Consider the following 17,420-nt stretch of genomic DNA (forward strand, 5'->3'; position numbering starts at 1 on the left):
GTTCTCTGCATTCCCCAAAAGGCCATGTGGGGGTCTCCTCCCAGTTATCCAGCCTTGACCCTTCTTATTAATTTCACCTTATTGTTATCTTGTTTGGCCATAGCTTACAGGGCTATTACACTGTTTTAGTGAAGCTTGGTGGTGGAAGTAGAGTGATGTATTTCCTGCAACAACTGGAGGATGGAGAAATAGAAAGGTAGAGTCTAGAACTCGGAATTTCCATCATGTCCATCATGTACAATGAGTTTCCATCATGTACAATGAGTCTTTGGTGAATGATTCAGTAATAAATAGTATGGGAGTGATTGGGAGTCAACATAATAAAACCACAAGTGGCCTAGAAGAAATGAGATGTAGTGAGAGTGGGGGGGGTAAGTAATAGAGAGTTGAGTAATGAAGCTGGGAGAGTCATGCTGAATAGTGTAGAGAATGAGTCCATGAGTGTGGACTTGAATGAAGTTAAGAGTGGTAAAATATATGGTGATTCTATGATTAAGGGTATGGAGAGTGGTATGCATGAGGAGTGCTTGGCTGATGGGACAATAGAAAGAGTGGCTTTAGCAATAAAGAGAGGGCATGAAGCAGACAAGATGATAGTTATGGTGGGTACGAATGACCTGAGAGGTAGTATAAATCGGGTAGGAAAAGATTTAAGAACATTATTAGATATTGTGAAGAGGAAAAGTGTCAATGGGAGAATAGTGTGTGTGCTGCCTCGTTTTGACAATTACGAGTTAAGTAGACGAGCAATGATAATGAATGATATGATTGCAAGAATGTGCAGAAAAAGAGGTCTGGAGTTTGTTGATGTTTGGAGTGTGTTTGAAGGAAAAAGGCAGTTGTATGCTAGAGATGGACTGCATCTTAACATGGAAGGACATAAGCGATTGAAGAAGTTATTGTTTTCTGAACAGGTTGAAGTTATTGGGCAGGGAAACTAATATTGAAAAGGTTGAGTGTAAGAGAGAGAAACTTTAGCACTGATTGTGTATTTATTGATCCTTATAGGCTGAATAAATTGCAGAAGAGAGGGGATAAAAATCGGCATAGGACTACAGTAGTTAGTGACTTATATATCAGTTCTAAAGCCGGTACAAGATCTAGAGGGAATCTGCAATTTTTGTATACTAATGCTAGAAGCATTCGAAATAAGAGAGAAGAATTTTTGGCATTAGTCAGTGAAATCTCACCAAAAGTTGTAGGCATTAGTGAAACTTGGCTTTCAGCAGAAGATGTGGTCACTGGAATTGAATGTGATGGGTACAGTATTTTCAGGGAGGATAGAGAAGATAGAACAGGAGGAGGAGTACTGTTGATGATAGCTGATGTGTTGCAGCCAAAGAAAGTAGTATATCATGATGATAGACATGTGAATGAGAGTTCATTTGAGGCAGTCTGGTGCGAAATAGTGACCAACGCAACCAAATATACAGTTGGATGCTGCTATAGGCCAGGGAGTACGGGGGGAGATATTGAATTCATGCATCAGCAACTTAGTGCAATGAGTAAAGGCTTGGTGATTATTATGGGGGATTTTAATTACGGTGATATCAATTGGAAGGAGGAAATATCACGTAGCAAAAAGGAAATGGAATTCATACATCTTCTACGAGATAATTACTTGAAACAGCACGTAACTGAAGGGACACGTGGTGTGAGAGTGTTGGACCTGGTTATTGGTTCAGAGGTTATATGCATAAGTAAGGTGTCCTCGTTACCTCCAGTTGGTGAAAGCGATCATGTGGTATTGACTTGGGAGGTTGCAAAATCTGTGGATTTTTCTATTAAGAAGGGGTATGTACGGAACTACAGGTTAGGCAATTATAACAAGCTTCGGAGTGAGCTTGCAGCCATCCCATGGCAGAACATATTGCAAGGGAAAGATGTTAGCAGTGCTTGGGATAAAATCAGCGGGTATCTGAGGAAAGCAATATCAGATTGTGTCCCCATGGTTAGGAGGTCAAACAAGGCAGGCATTAGATGGATGAGCAGTAGTATCAAGCTTGAACTGCAAAAAAAGAAAATGTTATGGAGAATTTACAAGGAGAAAGGCGATCAGGACACCCATGAGCAGTACAAGGCTCAAGCTAGGAAGGTTACCAGCATAGTAAGAAAAGCTAAATCAGATTATGAGAAGACCTTAGCCAAAGAGATCAAGGGTAATCCCAAAGAGTTCTTCCGCTATGTGGCAAGTAAGAGGAGGAATGACTTCAGAAGGATAACCTTAGTGGGTGCTGATGGTATTGAGGTGACAAAATCAGATGTAATAGTTGAGTTACTGAGTGATCAGGCTTAGATGGAATATCAGCTCGGGTGTTGCGTGAATGTGCAAATGAATTGTCAACCCCTCTCACCTGGATATTTAACTTAAGTTTGAACTCTGGTATGGTTCCTAGGGAGTGGAAGTTAGGCAAAGTGGTTCCTTTGCATAAGGGTGGCTCTAAAACTGCAGTACTGAATTACAGACCAATCACCATCTCAGGAGTAGTGGTAAAAGTATTGGAAAAGTTGGTTAAAGACAAAATTCAAGAATGGGTGGATCAGGATATGATACTCTATAGAGGCCAACATGGTTTTGTTAAAGGTAGATCCTGCCTTAGCAATCTATTAACTATTCATAATAGAATAACAACTGAGTTGGACAAAGGAACTGGCTACACAGTGGTACTTCTGGATTTTGCTAAGGCTTTTGACAGGATACCCCATAGAACACTGTTACGCAAATTGGAGCAGATGGGAATGGATATTAAATTGGTGATATGGATAGGAGAATGGCTCAGGGAGAGATACCATAAGGTGGTGTATGGAGGAGCCGAGTCCAAAATGAGGCAGGTGACCAGTGGTGTGCCTCAGGGCTCTGTGCTTGGGCCAATGTTGTTTAATTTGTATATAAATGATATAGGAAACGGCTTAAAGGGAGATATTCAGTTGTTTGCTGATGATGCAAAGTTGTGTAGTGCAATAAAAAATCAAGGTGATGTTGAAAGTTTGCAGGAGGATTTAAATAAGGTGGTAAAATGGGCAAAAGAAAATGGATGTCAGTTCAATGTGGAAAAGTGTAAAGTCATGCATTTTGGGATTAAAAGATTACCAGCTGTGTACTACATCGATGGAAAGGTACTCCAAGAGATTGATGAGGCTAGGGACTTAGGGGTATTGGTAGATAGGGAGATGAAGTTCAGAGGACACATTGCTAAGGTGTCCAAGATTGCACATAGGATTACTTGGTTGTTGAGGAACACACTGACATCCAGAGATAAAGAGGTTATTATTCCCCTTTATAAAGCATTGATACTTCCACATTTGGATTACTGTGCTCAGGTCTGGTCACCTGGATTCCTTGGAGATGAGGAGGCTGTGGAGAGGGTTCAGAGAAGAGTGACCAAGTTGGTGAGTGATATAAAAAATGCTCCCTACATTGATAGATTGAGAGCTTGTGGATTGCAGAGATTGGTTGATAGGTGAAGAAGAGGGGATATGATAGAAACATTCAAATTACTAAAAGGTTTTTATAGGATTGATGCAGGGGAAATGTTTCAGCTGTGTGATAGTGATGGAAGAACAAGAGGTCATCTCTGGAAATTAAAGAAGAGTGTGGTTAACAAAGGTGTCAGAACAAGGTTTTTTGCCTGGAGGGTGGTGAATGAGTGGAATTCATTGCCTAACTTAGTTGTGAGCTCTTCGTCTGTAAATGAATTCAAGAAGAGATATGACAGATATTGTTTTGCTAGTTTGGGTCTCCCGCGATGAGTCTACCGACTCCATGGAGATACCCGTAATAATAATAATAATAATAATAAAAGTATGTTGCTTCAGAGATGCTTTTCTGATGTCATACACTATTGCTAGCATTTGTTAGCATTAGAATGACTAGAACATTATATTGAGATTCTAGAATATCACAGTAGTTTGATCTGCATTTATGAGACAAAATGCATAATGCTTCAGTAGAACAAAGTTTATCATAAATGTAGATGTGTTGAGGAGTTTCTTTGAATATAACTTGGTCCAGTGAACCAGCAGGCTTGATGTTTCTTAATGCAGTTGAATATGGGATGAATTGGAAAGGTGCATAAGAAATTGTTGTCTTCAAAGTTTACATGGGATGAGATGAGTGATTTTGAAATGGTCCTGTTTCGGTCTACGTGAAAAGATGTTCTGTGTGAGTGGTCGTAGGTTATTACAGTCGAAGATGAGTGAATGATGCTATGTCTTAGCAAACCATTCCATGACCTGTGCATTCAACAGGCTTATTTTAGGCCTGTTGAATGCCTAAAATGGAGCCAATCACCAGTTTTCCCCTGTCCCCCTCATTACAGTTATAGTGAAGCTCAAGAACCTTTTCAATGTGATCTTGAATTAGTGTTATGTGAATTTGATAATTAATTTTCTTAATCTCTACACACACACTCACTCACTCTCTCTCTCTCTCACTTATGGTTACACAGTGGAAATGTGTTATTAGCAGATAATAATAGGACAATCTTTGGACTTTAATTAAGGATAATTGTATAGACATACAATTTTTTGATAACTTCTTTTAGACCATAAGCAACGTTGTTGGGTCACATCACCTGATAAATGTTTTTCTTTTCTTAGGCTTTATTTATATGCTGTGCAATTCTTACTGGTTGTTATTGCTGCTGTTGCTGCTGCTGCTGCTGTTTCAATTTTTGCTGTGGGAAATGCAAACCATCACCTCCTGAGGAACCTCAAGATTTTAGTAATGTTGAGGTATGTGTTGATTATCATCTGTTATTTTTATATAAGTTTTTTACTAAGCTGTTTGAATTTTGCCAAGCTGTTAGCATATCAACTCTCCAACCAACAGGCTATAGGTTTGAATCCTGCCATGAGCATGGATGTTTGTGATAGTATATTCACCAGGTGATGAATATCATCACCTGCCCACATATTGGAGGCCTGAAGTGGCTTGAAAATTTTCCATGTTTGGTCTCTAGAGCAGAGCTTCCAGACTATGTAAAAAATGTATAAAATTACAATGTGTGTGTGTGTGTGTGTAAAATCAATAAAAATAGAAAAAAAGAATTCCTTAAGCCTTCTATGGTATGAATGTACTATAGGTTTACAAATAAACCTTCAATGGGTGAGAGCTACATAAGTTATTTACCCAGTATGATCTAATATCCAAACCAGTATTCCAGAAATCTCGAAATATTTAATCATTTCAATAACTGGATTTGACTCTGAATCATAGGATTTACCATTTTTTTCTTTCTTAACTATTGTCTCCGAGGAATAATTCAAAGGCTGGATATCATTTGAAGGTACAAGGAACTTCTTTCATACTTTTTCAGCTGAAGCTGAGCTGTCCTGTCTCAGTAGTGGCAGGATATTTTGCTCTTCAGAGAGACCAGTTGGTCCAAGAATATAATCAGTTAATATACACAAAACAATGACAATTTATAGCCCTAGTGGATTTTTCCTGCTAATATTATTTTAAATCTCTCTTTGAAATCTTTGATCTTTCTGTTTAACCCACTCATTATTGTGAAATTTTTTGACAAGAACAATCACTCTCTTCTGAAGTACATAGTCATGACATTATGAAATTAGCTACCCTTTTTTATATTTCTGGTAAAGTGTGTTTGGCTACTATAATAACAGTGCCTTGGGGGGGGGTAAAGCTGTTTACTTACTGAACATCATTTGACAAAACACTCTTACAATACTTCAACATAATTGGTATTCTTCCTTATCACTGCTGTCCACCATTTGGGTAAATCTTATATCTGTAATGAAATCTTTTTTTATTGATGCATTTGGCAGTGGCACTGAAGCATATCCAATGAAATGGTTCTTTCTTTTAACTTAAGGAACAGATAATTTCAGCATGGGAGGAATAAAGCTCTTTTCCCATCAGCTGGTCATTTCGTGATATCTGACCTGAGTCAGATTCTTCCTCCATTTTTGTCTTATTCTGTGGAACAAGAACACTGGAAACAGAAAACAAGCACTAGGTAATTTTACTAAGTCCTAGCTTAAATATTATAGGTCTTTGTGTGAGTAGCAGCCAAGTCTAGAAAGTATTTTTAACTTGGATATAGTTATGTTAAAGATACCAAGCAATTTTAAACCTGGTTTTACTCCATTTTTTCCAAGTAAGCAAACAGACAAAATACGAGTTGCCTTGGTCTTGCACTACCTGTGGGATCAGCTAGTCTTGCATAAATTGCAGGCGCAAACTTGACATTTTGTCTGTTTGCTTACTTGGAAAAAATGGAGTAAAACCAGGTTTAAAATTGCTTGGTATCTTTAACATAGCAGCCAAGTCTGCTGCTAGCCTCGCTTTTGTGCATTTAGAAAAAAGGCACCCCTTCAAGTAAAAATTCTTAAATATATTATTTATTTCTCAGTAATTAAAATTTTAACAACCATAAAGCCATCCTGTATATATTATACATCAAATTGAGCATGAAAATTCAAATTTTTAATCACAATAATTAGGAACTCAGTCACTAATATCTTGCTTAGAATTGGGAAATTCTTCATTACTGTTGTACTTTCTTCAATACCTTGTTTTCTATAGAAATGATCACTAGATTTGACAGTCTTTCTTGTGATATTATAGACTTAAGTAATTTTAAATAAAAATAAACTAGCAACCTATATTGTATCCTGAGAGCTGTAAAAGTATTATGTTCATCAGTCAACCCTCCATTTGGGGCACCTGTTCTTTGTAGAGGGGACCTCCCATTGATGGTACTGGTCCTTTTCATTCATCCTCTTTTTCTTTGCTTTTCTTCACTTTACTTCTCCTGAGTCTTTTTTACTATCCTATTGTCCAGACTACCATCACTGAGATTTAAACACCTTGCCTCCATGCTGTGCGATCCATGGACATTCGGAAAGGGGAGGGTCTTGTAGTCTTGTGCTACTTTAATCTCTGCTTCAGCAAAACAGGTGCTCTTGGATAGCCTGGTCAGGATCATTCGTCTTGTGGGCTTGACTGCAAGAGTCAAAGCCAGTAAGTCTCCTTCCCCATGGTCCAGGGAAAAGGCCCAATGCTTGCTGTGGTACTTATATAGCAGGGCTCTGTAGCAGTTATATAGCAGTGGTGCTGTAGTGGATGGGGAAGCTCTGGTGCTGAACAAAAAATCCTCAAAAGCATAAATAAAAATTCCAGAAATAAACAATTCGTAAGTTTTAAAAGTTTTAGAGCAGCATGATAATCTTACATCGTTCTGCCCAGGAAATGAATCATTCCTTTGTCCAGCATATTCATGCTGTACTATATGCTACCTGCCCATCAGTCACTTAGTAGCCATCTTAGTTATCAGATCGACTGTTGTGGTATCATACTGTTTGTGTTCAAATAACCCTCATTTTACTTAATAATGGCTCCAAAGCATAACAATAGTGATGCTAGCAATTCGGATATGCCAACCGTAAAGTGCTTCCTTTAAGTGAAAAGGTGCAAGTTCTTAACTTCATAAAGGAAAGAAAAAAAAATCGTATGCTGACGTTGCTGAGATTCCATTCACATTCACTTAACTTTTATTACAGTATATTTGTTCTATTTTATTATTAGTTATCATTGTTAATATCTTACTGTGCCTAATTTATAAATTGAACTTTATCATATTCAGTAATTCTTGGTGCCTTTTGCGATGCGACACCTTTTTTAGCAACTCGTATGGTAAAGTATAAGTTCTGCATCACTTCAACCTGAGTATTTACATCTGGGTCTGGCTTCCACTGACGAGACCTCAACAAAGGTCGACACCGGTCTGTGTAGTGACACCTCTCCCCCCCCCCATAATGTATACCATCATACATGTCTGCTGGATGTGTTTTTCATTATGGGAAATACTAAGGATAGTGATCAGATCTTGCTCCACCTTTACTACGAGTCGCCCCTGTCATGAATGAAAGGTTTGCTTATGCTTAATCCACCGAAATTTTTATAGTTTCTATGTTCGGCACAAAACTTATGGTTTCTCTATTCAGCTTTGAAATAATGTTGGATTCAATATCCACTTAATTTGAATAATTTTGCATCGCCAAAGTGAAGCCTTTTGGCTCTTTATTTCAGTATAGGATTTGGTACTATCTGCAGTTTGAGGCATCCATAGGGGGGAATCTTAGAATTTATCCTCCACATATGGGTGGGGGGAATACTGTATTGATACATAGTTTTCAGACTGTTATCTTGTTACATTCTAATTACTGATGCTTAAGAAACAATCTCTCTATACAGACCAAAAATGTATAATGCTGTACTCAATTAAATTTTGTTATCAAATTCCTGTTATGGATCTTAAGGAGTGCAGATTTTATTTCATTGTAATAATCTGTTTGCCTTTAATGTCTTTAATAATACCTTTAATACTTTGGCTTTGAAGAAGCACTACTTATTTTCTTACATCCCTTAGAATGCTGTTTCCACATTTGTGAAAGTGTCTTTAAATCTCAGAAATCCTGAATTTGTTGAGAAGAGGTAATTAATTGTCTCAGTTCTTGAATACTTGGCATCTTTAATTTTGCCATATTTCTTCTAAATTTGTTACTAAAGTATGTTAGCATTTCACCATGCATTTTACCCATCTGTTGACCCAGTGTTGATAATTATGTTTATTATTAGTACAGTTAACTCTCAAAAAAAAAAAAAAAAAACTCATAGGAACCAGAAAAAGTTTATTGTATTATGCAGTTTTCTGTGGTGATTTTTTTAGAATAGCATTGTACCTATGAGACTTTTCAGTAGGGTTTTTTTATTTGATATAGTGAGATTTGGCTTTTTTTGCATTTGGAATTACTGAAAAAAAATCCATTTTATATTCGTAATTAACATGCTTTAATAAATAGTTCAGCAATTTCCTGAGTATATACATTTTTTTAATAGGGAAGTCAAACAGATAATGAAAAAGGTGGCAGTGGAATTGACTCTATATCAGCTAAAGTAGAGGTATGTTAACAGCATGCTTAATCATAGTTTTGAATTTCAGTGACCAGTTGTGTAGTCAATAAGTGGAAAATCTTTTACCTGAAAGATCCAGTAAATGAAAAGACAAGCAATATATTTTTCAGTCTATAAGAATTAAAACCCTGAATATTTTGTTTCAGAGTAATAAATTTATGAATTTTATGAATCTGCAGAAAAAAAAATTGCATTTTTTTTCTCCTGCAGATTAGCCTAGGTGATTAGTCTCATATAATTTCCTAATATGTTCTCTCAAGGAATGTATTAGAGCACTATGAGAATTCGGTGCAATTCAAATTTCACTACTAATCTCTTGGCAGCAGTTTTCTTCTAAGTGGTCTATTATTTAATAAATGATTTGATCAGTTTTTATATTTCTATATGGTTATAAATTATTTGGCCAATATTTTGCCTTCGTTACCAAGACATCTTCGTGGACAAAAAGATGTGCACTAAGCACATGCATGCAGGCACACTAGCAAGAAGGCAAATGCAGACTGAGTATAATTAAGTAGAATGCTAGCATCCTAACTGGTCCCTTCTATGGGTTAAGTGATGGGAACGTGCTGGTCTCAAGGTTGACGATTTTCTAGATTTTTGGTAATTGAGGGAATCAAATTTGTTTAGATTTAGAGAACGTTACCATGCTATGGCGCATTCTAGAAATAGTCCTTCAGATTTGTTTGCTTCTGCATCAAAGAGAGATTTCTCCCATCCCAGGGAGAAATGATTTACATCTATTGTGTAGTCTGCCATCACAGAGTAACTGTAGAGTTTGTTATCTACAAAAGTGTAGATAATGAACAGTCTCTGTGTTTCTCCAATGGATATTAGCTGTTATTCCAGTTTGTCTAAAGTATGCTAGTTTATAGGAACAAGAGGTACTGTAGATATGGTGATCTGGATGATATAGAGCAGTAGTACTTGAACTGTAGGTCACAAACCCCTGGAGGGTCACAAAAAAAACAAAAAAAAGATTCTGGGGGTTGGTGCAAACATTGATAAATATAAATTTTATATTTATCATAGAACTATTGAAATTGTTATACACTACACCCTTTCATTCTATATTTATTTAGTTTATTGCTTAAATAAATGTCAAACGCGATTACACAAACACGATTTCAATAATCATTTATATAATTAACTAAGATAAAGTAATGACTTCTATTGGTTTCTTTTTTTTATCTGCCTACATAAAGTTTGATAACTATAAAAATTTAATTATATTAAATATAACTGTGTGTAATCTTTTGCAGTAAATATGTTCATTATTTTTATTTCTCTTTTTATTTAAAACTGTTCATAACCTGACGCTACAGTACTTAAAAACCTAACCAGTACTTACAGGGGTTGCTAATGATTTTGTCTTAGAAAAAGGAGTCGTAGATGAAGTTTAAGAACCTGTGACATAGATGATCTTAAAAGTGATATGGGTAGCTAATTTTTAGTATGGCTTGAAGTTAGTGTATATTATACCTCTTTAAGAATGTATGAAATTTTTTCTCAGGTGCCTCAGAAGCAAGGAATGGCAGTGGATTGGTTTTTGTGTGCACTCTAGGTTTTGGGGGATGGGTAGAGAGCGCTGATGATTTTGTGAAATGGGAAGATATTGGCTGAAAAAGTGTCGTGGTGTGATGATGGAGTTCAGTGGAGAGGCTACGGTTGTTAGCAGATAATTCTATTTACTCAAATTGTGATAATACCATACTGCTGGGAGGTGTGATGTTATAAATGTACCTTTCGGTGCAAGTAGGTTTTCTGTAGACAGGAAAAGATAGGATTCTTTGTATAGTCAGGTGACTAATATGTCGAAAGGTAGATAGTTATTGTTTTCCATTTCAGTGGTGAAATGTGCTAAAAATGTATCGAACATAACATAGCCATATTATGGATTTGAGAGGGATGAAATTTTGAACCAGATTTTCAAACTTTTTCATGAAAAGTTTGACAGTGAAGCGGAGGAAGTCCATAGCTATGCCTTCCATCTGCTTGTAGGTTTTTTTGTACCAGTTTTTTTTTTTATTTTTTTATTACTTGGTAGTGTAAAATCCACAAGTAGATAAGTATAATGGTGTTCATCTGGGTCTGTTTTCTGGAGTATTTTTCATCCTGTTTAAGTGACTAGGAATTGTAAAGTATCTCTGCTTAATACATTATTGAATATTAAGTAGAAATAATGTATGATTCTAGTCGATCAAAAATTATTCCTTTCTAGTATCTTCATTGTTAATGTATTATTATTATGGGCAACTCCAAGGAGTCCTTAGACTCATCAAGGGAGGCTCTAAACATCATGTCAAGAACAACTGTTCAGCTTCCACACAGTATTTATCATACTTTGCCTTGAACTCATTTACAGTCTTGGTACCCACAACAGACTCTGGCAACTTATTCCACTCATTCACCACTCTCCAAGTAAAAAACCTAGTTCTAACACCTTTTGCTAACCACACTCTTGCCCAGTTTTCATGGATGGCCCCTAGTCCTCCCACCACCAGACCTGTTCTGAAAAATATCCTCTGAATTAATCTTATAGAAATCCTTCAGTAATTTGAATGTCTCAATCATATCACCCCTTTTCTGCCTATCAACCAATTTCTGCAACCCACAAATCTTCAACCTGTTCTCATAAGGTTCATTCCATAGACCTGCTATCATCTTGGTCACTCACCTCTGGATCCTCTCTACCTCCTCCCCATCAAGAAAAAACCATGGCACCCAGATCTGGGCACAGTAGTCAAGATGGTGTCTTATCAAGGCCCGATACAGAGGAACAATAACTTGCTTGTCTCTGCTCATCAAAGTATTCTTCAGTAACCAAGTGATGAGCTGATTTAGCCACTTTTACAATGAGCCCCCTAAACTTCAACTCCCTATCCACCAACACTCCCAAATCCCTGGCCTCGTTACTCTCCTGGAGCACAGTTCCACCAATGTAGTATACTGCTGCTAATCTTTTCACCCCAAAATGCATAACCTTACACTTTGCCACATTAAATTAACATCCATTCTTCTTAGCCCAGTCCTCCAATCTATCCAAATTATCTTGCAAAATTTTAATATCCTGTGGACTCACTATTGCTCTACCCACTTTGCATCATCAGCAAACAAGTGAACACTTCCTCTCAGATCCTTTCCTATATTGTTAATGAACAAATTGAAAAGTAGTGGTCCAAGAACAGAACCCTGCAGCACACCACTAGTCACAAGCCGTCTTTTGGACTCTACTCCTGAATAAACTGCTTTCTGATATCTCTCCATCAACCACCCTCCTATCTATCTCACCAACCTTATGTCCATTCCCATATGCTGCAGTTTACTGATTAGAATTCCATGTGGTATCCTGTCAGAGGTCTTTGCAAAGTCCAGCAGTATCACTGTAAATTCATTACCCTGATCCAATTCAGCTGTCATTGTATTATATAATGTGAGCAAGTTACTGAGGCATGATCTACCCTTAACAAAACCATGCTGCCCCCCCCCCCATACAGTATCCCATTTCCATCTATCCATTCCTGTATTTTGCTCTTGACCAACTTCTCCAATACTTTGACAATGACTCCTGATATGCTGATTGGTCGGTAATTTGTAACAGCAGTCCTGAAGCCTCCTTTATGCAGTGGTACTATTTTCCCCTCTTTCCGCTCCCCCCCTCGGGACTAATCTAGACCCAAGACTCGAATTAAACAATGGTCAAGGGCAATAACAATTCCTTTGCCGCTTCACGTAAAACCTAAGCTGGTATACCATCCAATCCCACAGATGTATTCATATTAAGGTTTTGTAATATACTATTCACCTCAATTCCTGTATAAGCTATTGGTTCCTTCATTCCTGCAATATCACCACCTGGATGATATACTCTTGCAAAGTGCTCACTCAGTAATTCCACTATATCAACTAATTCAGTTACCTCCCTACCATCGGCATTCCTTAAAATCATTCTGCTGTATACATTTTTTCTTTTAATTGCAGCATATTCCCAAACAGAAAAAACTGTTTGGGATTCTCTTTAGCTTGCATGGCTAATTTCCTTTCATAATCCGCTTTTGCTTTTCTTACCACACTCGTTACCCATCGGGCTTGTGCTTTATACTGTTCATGTGCCTGCAGATTACCATTCTTCTTAAATTCCTTCCACAGTTGTTTCTTTTTTTGCAGCTCAAACTTAATGATGTTATTCATCCATTTAACCCCTACTTGATTTACTATCCGGACTCTAGGTATGCAGTCAGCCATTACCTCCTTCAAACGCTCCTTTATCACTTCCCATGCACTATCAACCTCCAGCCCTTGCAGTTTCAATGCCATGGCATTGAACCAAGCAATCTCCTAAGCTTGTCATACTTACCAGCCCAGTAATTCCACATGTACCCTTTCTTAATTGAAAGTTCCACACATTTAGCTGACTCTCAAGTCAAGACCCTATGATCACTCTCACCAATTGGTGGCAACATGGTCATATTCATTACAGTCAAATTCTCAGATGCAATTACTAGGTCAAGCACTATTGAATCCCTTCTATATTCCATTACATGCTGTCTCAGGTAGTTATCCCTTAATAACTGCATAAAATCCAATTCCTTCCTCCCATGTGTCTTCTCCTCCTTCCAATCATTGTTACCATAGTTGAAATCCCCCATAATAATTACCCTCCTTCCACTCATTGCATCTCTTTGTTTATGCATACTATCTCCACCATCACCTGGTCTATAGCAGCACCCAACTGTGCAGGGTTAGCCTAAAAGAAATAGACAGTTTAAATGCTTAAATTGAAATTTGTTTATTACATCAGAAAGCATTTAGTACTGTTTTATAGAAAAAGTCCTCAAGTTTACGACCTCCGCTTTTCGTTTGTCTTCATGACATCGGCATCATGTGAGCACCCTTGATGTAAATTGAGCAGTGTGGCCGCTAGCCAGGTGGAGAAGGCTTTCTGCGTGATTGAATTTGCAAAAACAAATTCTGTTATTGTCGTGCAGCGTTGTTTTACAACATGGTATGGTAAACAACCAACCACAAGGCAGCCAATCTACGATTGGAGCAAGAAATTTAAGGAAACTGGTTGTCTGTGCAAGGGGAAAAGTCCTGGGAGACCACCTGTATCTGAGGAAACACTGACTCGTGTTCATGAGACTTACAAGCGCTGCCCAAAGAAGTCAACAAGACGTGCAAGTTTAGAACTTTGAGTTCCACAAAAGACTGTGTGGAATATCTTGCGTAAACGTTTATGAATGTTCCCTTACTGGTTGCAATTACTGCAGAACCTCAGTGAAAACGACAAAATCCTCCGTCACTCATTCTGTATGTACATGCAGCAACAGAGTGAAGAAAGTGATGATTTCTTTGACCGACTAATTTTCGGTTCACTGTACCACGTTAGTGGTACAGTGAACAAACACAACGTGGGGAACTGAAAACCCGAGAGCTGTAGTGGCGCATGTGAGGAGGATTCACCCAAAGTGAATGTTTTTTTGCGCTTTATCCCATAAAAAGGCATATGGAACCATTCTTTTTCCAGGAAAAAACAGTGCGTGGAATAACTTACCTAGACATGTTACGTGAGTGGTTGATGCCTCAACTACAAGAAGACAGTGACAATTTCATATATGTCCAAGATGGTGCTCTGCCGCACTGTCACCTTGAAGTTAGAAATTACCTGTATGAAAATTTGCCTCGGCATTGGATTGGACGTTCAGCCGCCCAGAACATGGCTCTTACATGTTGGCCACCAAGAAGTCAGGATTTAACACCCTGTGACTACTTCTTATGGGAGTACATAAAGGACAGAGTTTTTGTTGCTCCCTTCCTTACACAAGTGTGGATGATCTTAACGCATCACAGTAGCTGCTGCGACTGTTGACATGGACATGCTGAGAAGTGTTTGGAAAGAACTGGACTATTGCGTTGATATTTTTTGTGTTACAAAAAAAAGAGTCACACATAGAACACTTCTAACTTACCCATGTAAACTTCAGGATGTACTCTTCAAACCATGTAAGTATTTCAGCCATGCTATTAAAACTCTTCTTTCTGTAAAACTTTGGAAATGTCTATTTCTTTTAGGCTAACCCTGTATATTTTGTTCCACTAGTCTCAATCTCACACCAAATAGCCTCAAATATGCTCTCTTCACTATTCTGCAGTTCAACTTCAATTCTACTTGGCTGCAGTTCATCAGCTATCATCAATAACACTCCTCCCTCCATTCTTTTCTCTCTGTCCCTCCTGAACACACTATACCCTTCACATTCTATCCCACTAGCTACATCATCGTCTGTCAGCCATGTCTCACTAATGCCAATAACCTGTGGCCAGGAAGAACCAACCAAGGCCAAAAATTCTTCCTTCTTGTTCCTAATACGGCATTAGTATACATGAAGTGCAGGCCTGTTAGTCCCACCCCTATCTTGATGCATTATACTAACTATCCCATTCTGATTTGTTGTCCTTCATACTAGCTCAGGCTGCCTCGCTGATGTCTGCATATACACTTCCTCCCCTCCCTCCCAATAGCTCTAGTTTTCCTGATTCTGCACATCCACTTTCATTTCATTCAGCAACACTTTTCCAGTTTCTGCACACCAAATCCATTCAGAAGCAAACCATCCATCATGTATAAGTCCTTTCGCCCATCAAACTCACTCCACATGTCCACAAACTCCACACCACTCCTCCTGCATAACCTACGCATAAAGTCATTTGCAATTAAATGTATCTACCACTCTTCTGATTTTTTTTTTTTTTATCTCTTATATGAAACCTACAAGTGTTTGCATGAAATATTAAAAATATTTCAGTCCACAATGTACAACAAATTAAAGATACCAAGAAATTATATTCTTGGTCACATCCTTTATCCAAGTTAAGCAAACAAAGTTTATGCATGAAATACCTTCATGACTGGGCTACTTTTATATATGGGATGCTAAGGCAATTAATGTGAAGGCTAATGACTTCATATTAATTGTGTTAGTATCCCATAATGTAGGGTGACCAGACATCCCTTTTTTAGACTCTGGTCCTGTTTGTCCCTACAAAGCCTTAACGGGATGTGTTAATTGTCCCTTTTTATCCCCTTTTAACTTTAGTCCCATTTTATCTCTTTTTTGAATTCGTGGCATGACTTCATTCTTGTATGTTTGAATATGGAAAGGATCCTGTACACCCCTTGAGAGTACATGGCAGGAATTTGATGATGATAATTTTTTTGCTGGTGACATGTGATAGCTTGAGATTGAAAACCTGCATGCTATGACAATTATGAACACTCTCTCTCTGCAATAGGACAAAAATGTTGCATCCAGGCAGTAACAAGGTTATTTTGTCTACCACCATACCATTGTTTTGTGTTTCTTATGCCAGTCTGTTAAAGCGAGTATATATTGTGAATGGCGATATTTCATCCAGATTTTATCATGCCAAAAAGTAAGTGTAGTTTCATTTGGGATTTAAAAGAAGAATATCCCTTTTTGAAAGACAATGAAACAGCAAACTAGTTGCAATGTACTGTGTGTCATTCAGTTTTTTCAATTGAACATGGAAGCCATTCTGATATAAAACAGCATTTGAAAAAGCAAAAACATAAATTGGCAGCTGTTGCTCACAGTTCAGGCCAAGATGTTGCATCATTTTTCACGAAAAATTCAAAAGGGAAATTAACTGACGAATGCTTAAGGGTCAAAGCTGTATAACTGAGAGGAGACCTCCACGTAGCCTTTAAAGAACATGGAGAACCGACCAGGGCTTCTGACCTAATGTCCAATCCTCACCTTCTCGTCATGCACCCTGTTAGGTATCTACCTGGATACTGAACAAACGAGGATGGGCTGGCAATTTCGGATTTAGCCAACTAAATTGTATTCTTATTGGCTTATTAAATGAAGGCACAACATGACAGAATTTCATGCCAGCTGGGGTGTCGCCCGGTTAAACAAGGCCCCCGTTGTTTTCGCCAGGGAACCAGGGCAAACAGCGGAAAGTCAGCTTCTGGAACAAATCTTAAAACACACCCCAACTCAACATAACCAGAGTTAAAGATCAGTACTATTAACATAAGAAGCCTGAATGGCAAAAAAATGGAGTTAGCTGAGGAATAAGATAATTAGATCGACATAATAGGGGTGACTGAAACAAAAAAGACAAAAACTGGTGAGATCTTTCTGAGCAATAAATACAAAATGTTATATTCAGGCAATGACAATCAAGGGAAAGGAGTAGCAGCCATAGTATTCAACACTAAATATGAGGCTAATCTTCTTGAATGGCAGGCAGTCTCAAGTAGAGTGATGTGGGCAAATATCAGAATGGGGAAATGGACAATGAGACTTATTTGTGCCTATGGTCCCACAGAAGCTTCTACTAAGGTAGAAGTGGGGGAATTTTTTGAGGCTTTAGAGAAAGCAACTGACACAATGAAAAAGGAAAAGTTGGTCCTTGTTGGGGATCTAAATAGCAGAGTAGGAAATGATTG

The 17,420-nt window shown here is 37.8% G+C and overlaps 1 protein-coding gene across 1 annotated transcript in view; it reads left to right on the forward strand.

The window, feature by feature from the left end:
- Positions 1–17,420, forward strand: part of LOC150096663 (dnaJ homolog subfamily C member 5-like) — a 159,605-nt gene that overhangs the window by 92,330 nt on the left and 49,855 nt on the right. The window contains exons 5-6 of the mRNA XM_090408235.1: positions 4,600–4,734; positions 8,867–8,929. Of these exons, the coding sequence (XP_090264361.1) occupies positions 4,600–4,734; positions 8,867–8,929 (198 nt within the window). The remainder of the gene's footprint in view (positions 1–4,599; positions 4,735–8,866; positions 8,930–17,420) is intronic.

The sequence above is a fragment of the Typopeltis vanoorti genome, chromosome 18 (assembly GCF_054136105.1).
Source record: "Typopeltis vanoorti isolate ZY-2024b chromosome 18, IOZ_Tvanoo_1.0, whole genome shotgun sequence".
In the NCBI taxonomy this organism is placed as follows: Eukaryota; Metazoa; Arthropoda; class Arachnida; order Uropygi; family Thelyphonidae; genus Typopeltis; species Typopeltis vanoorti.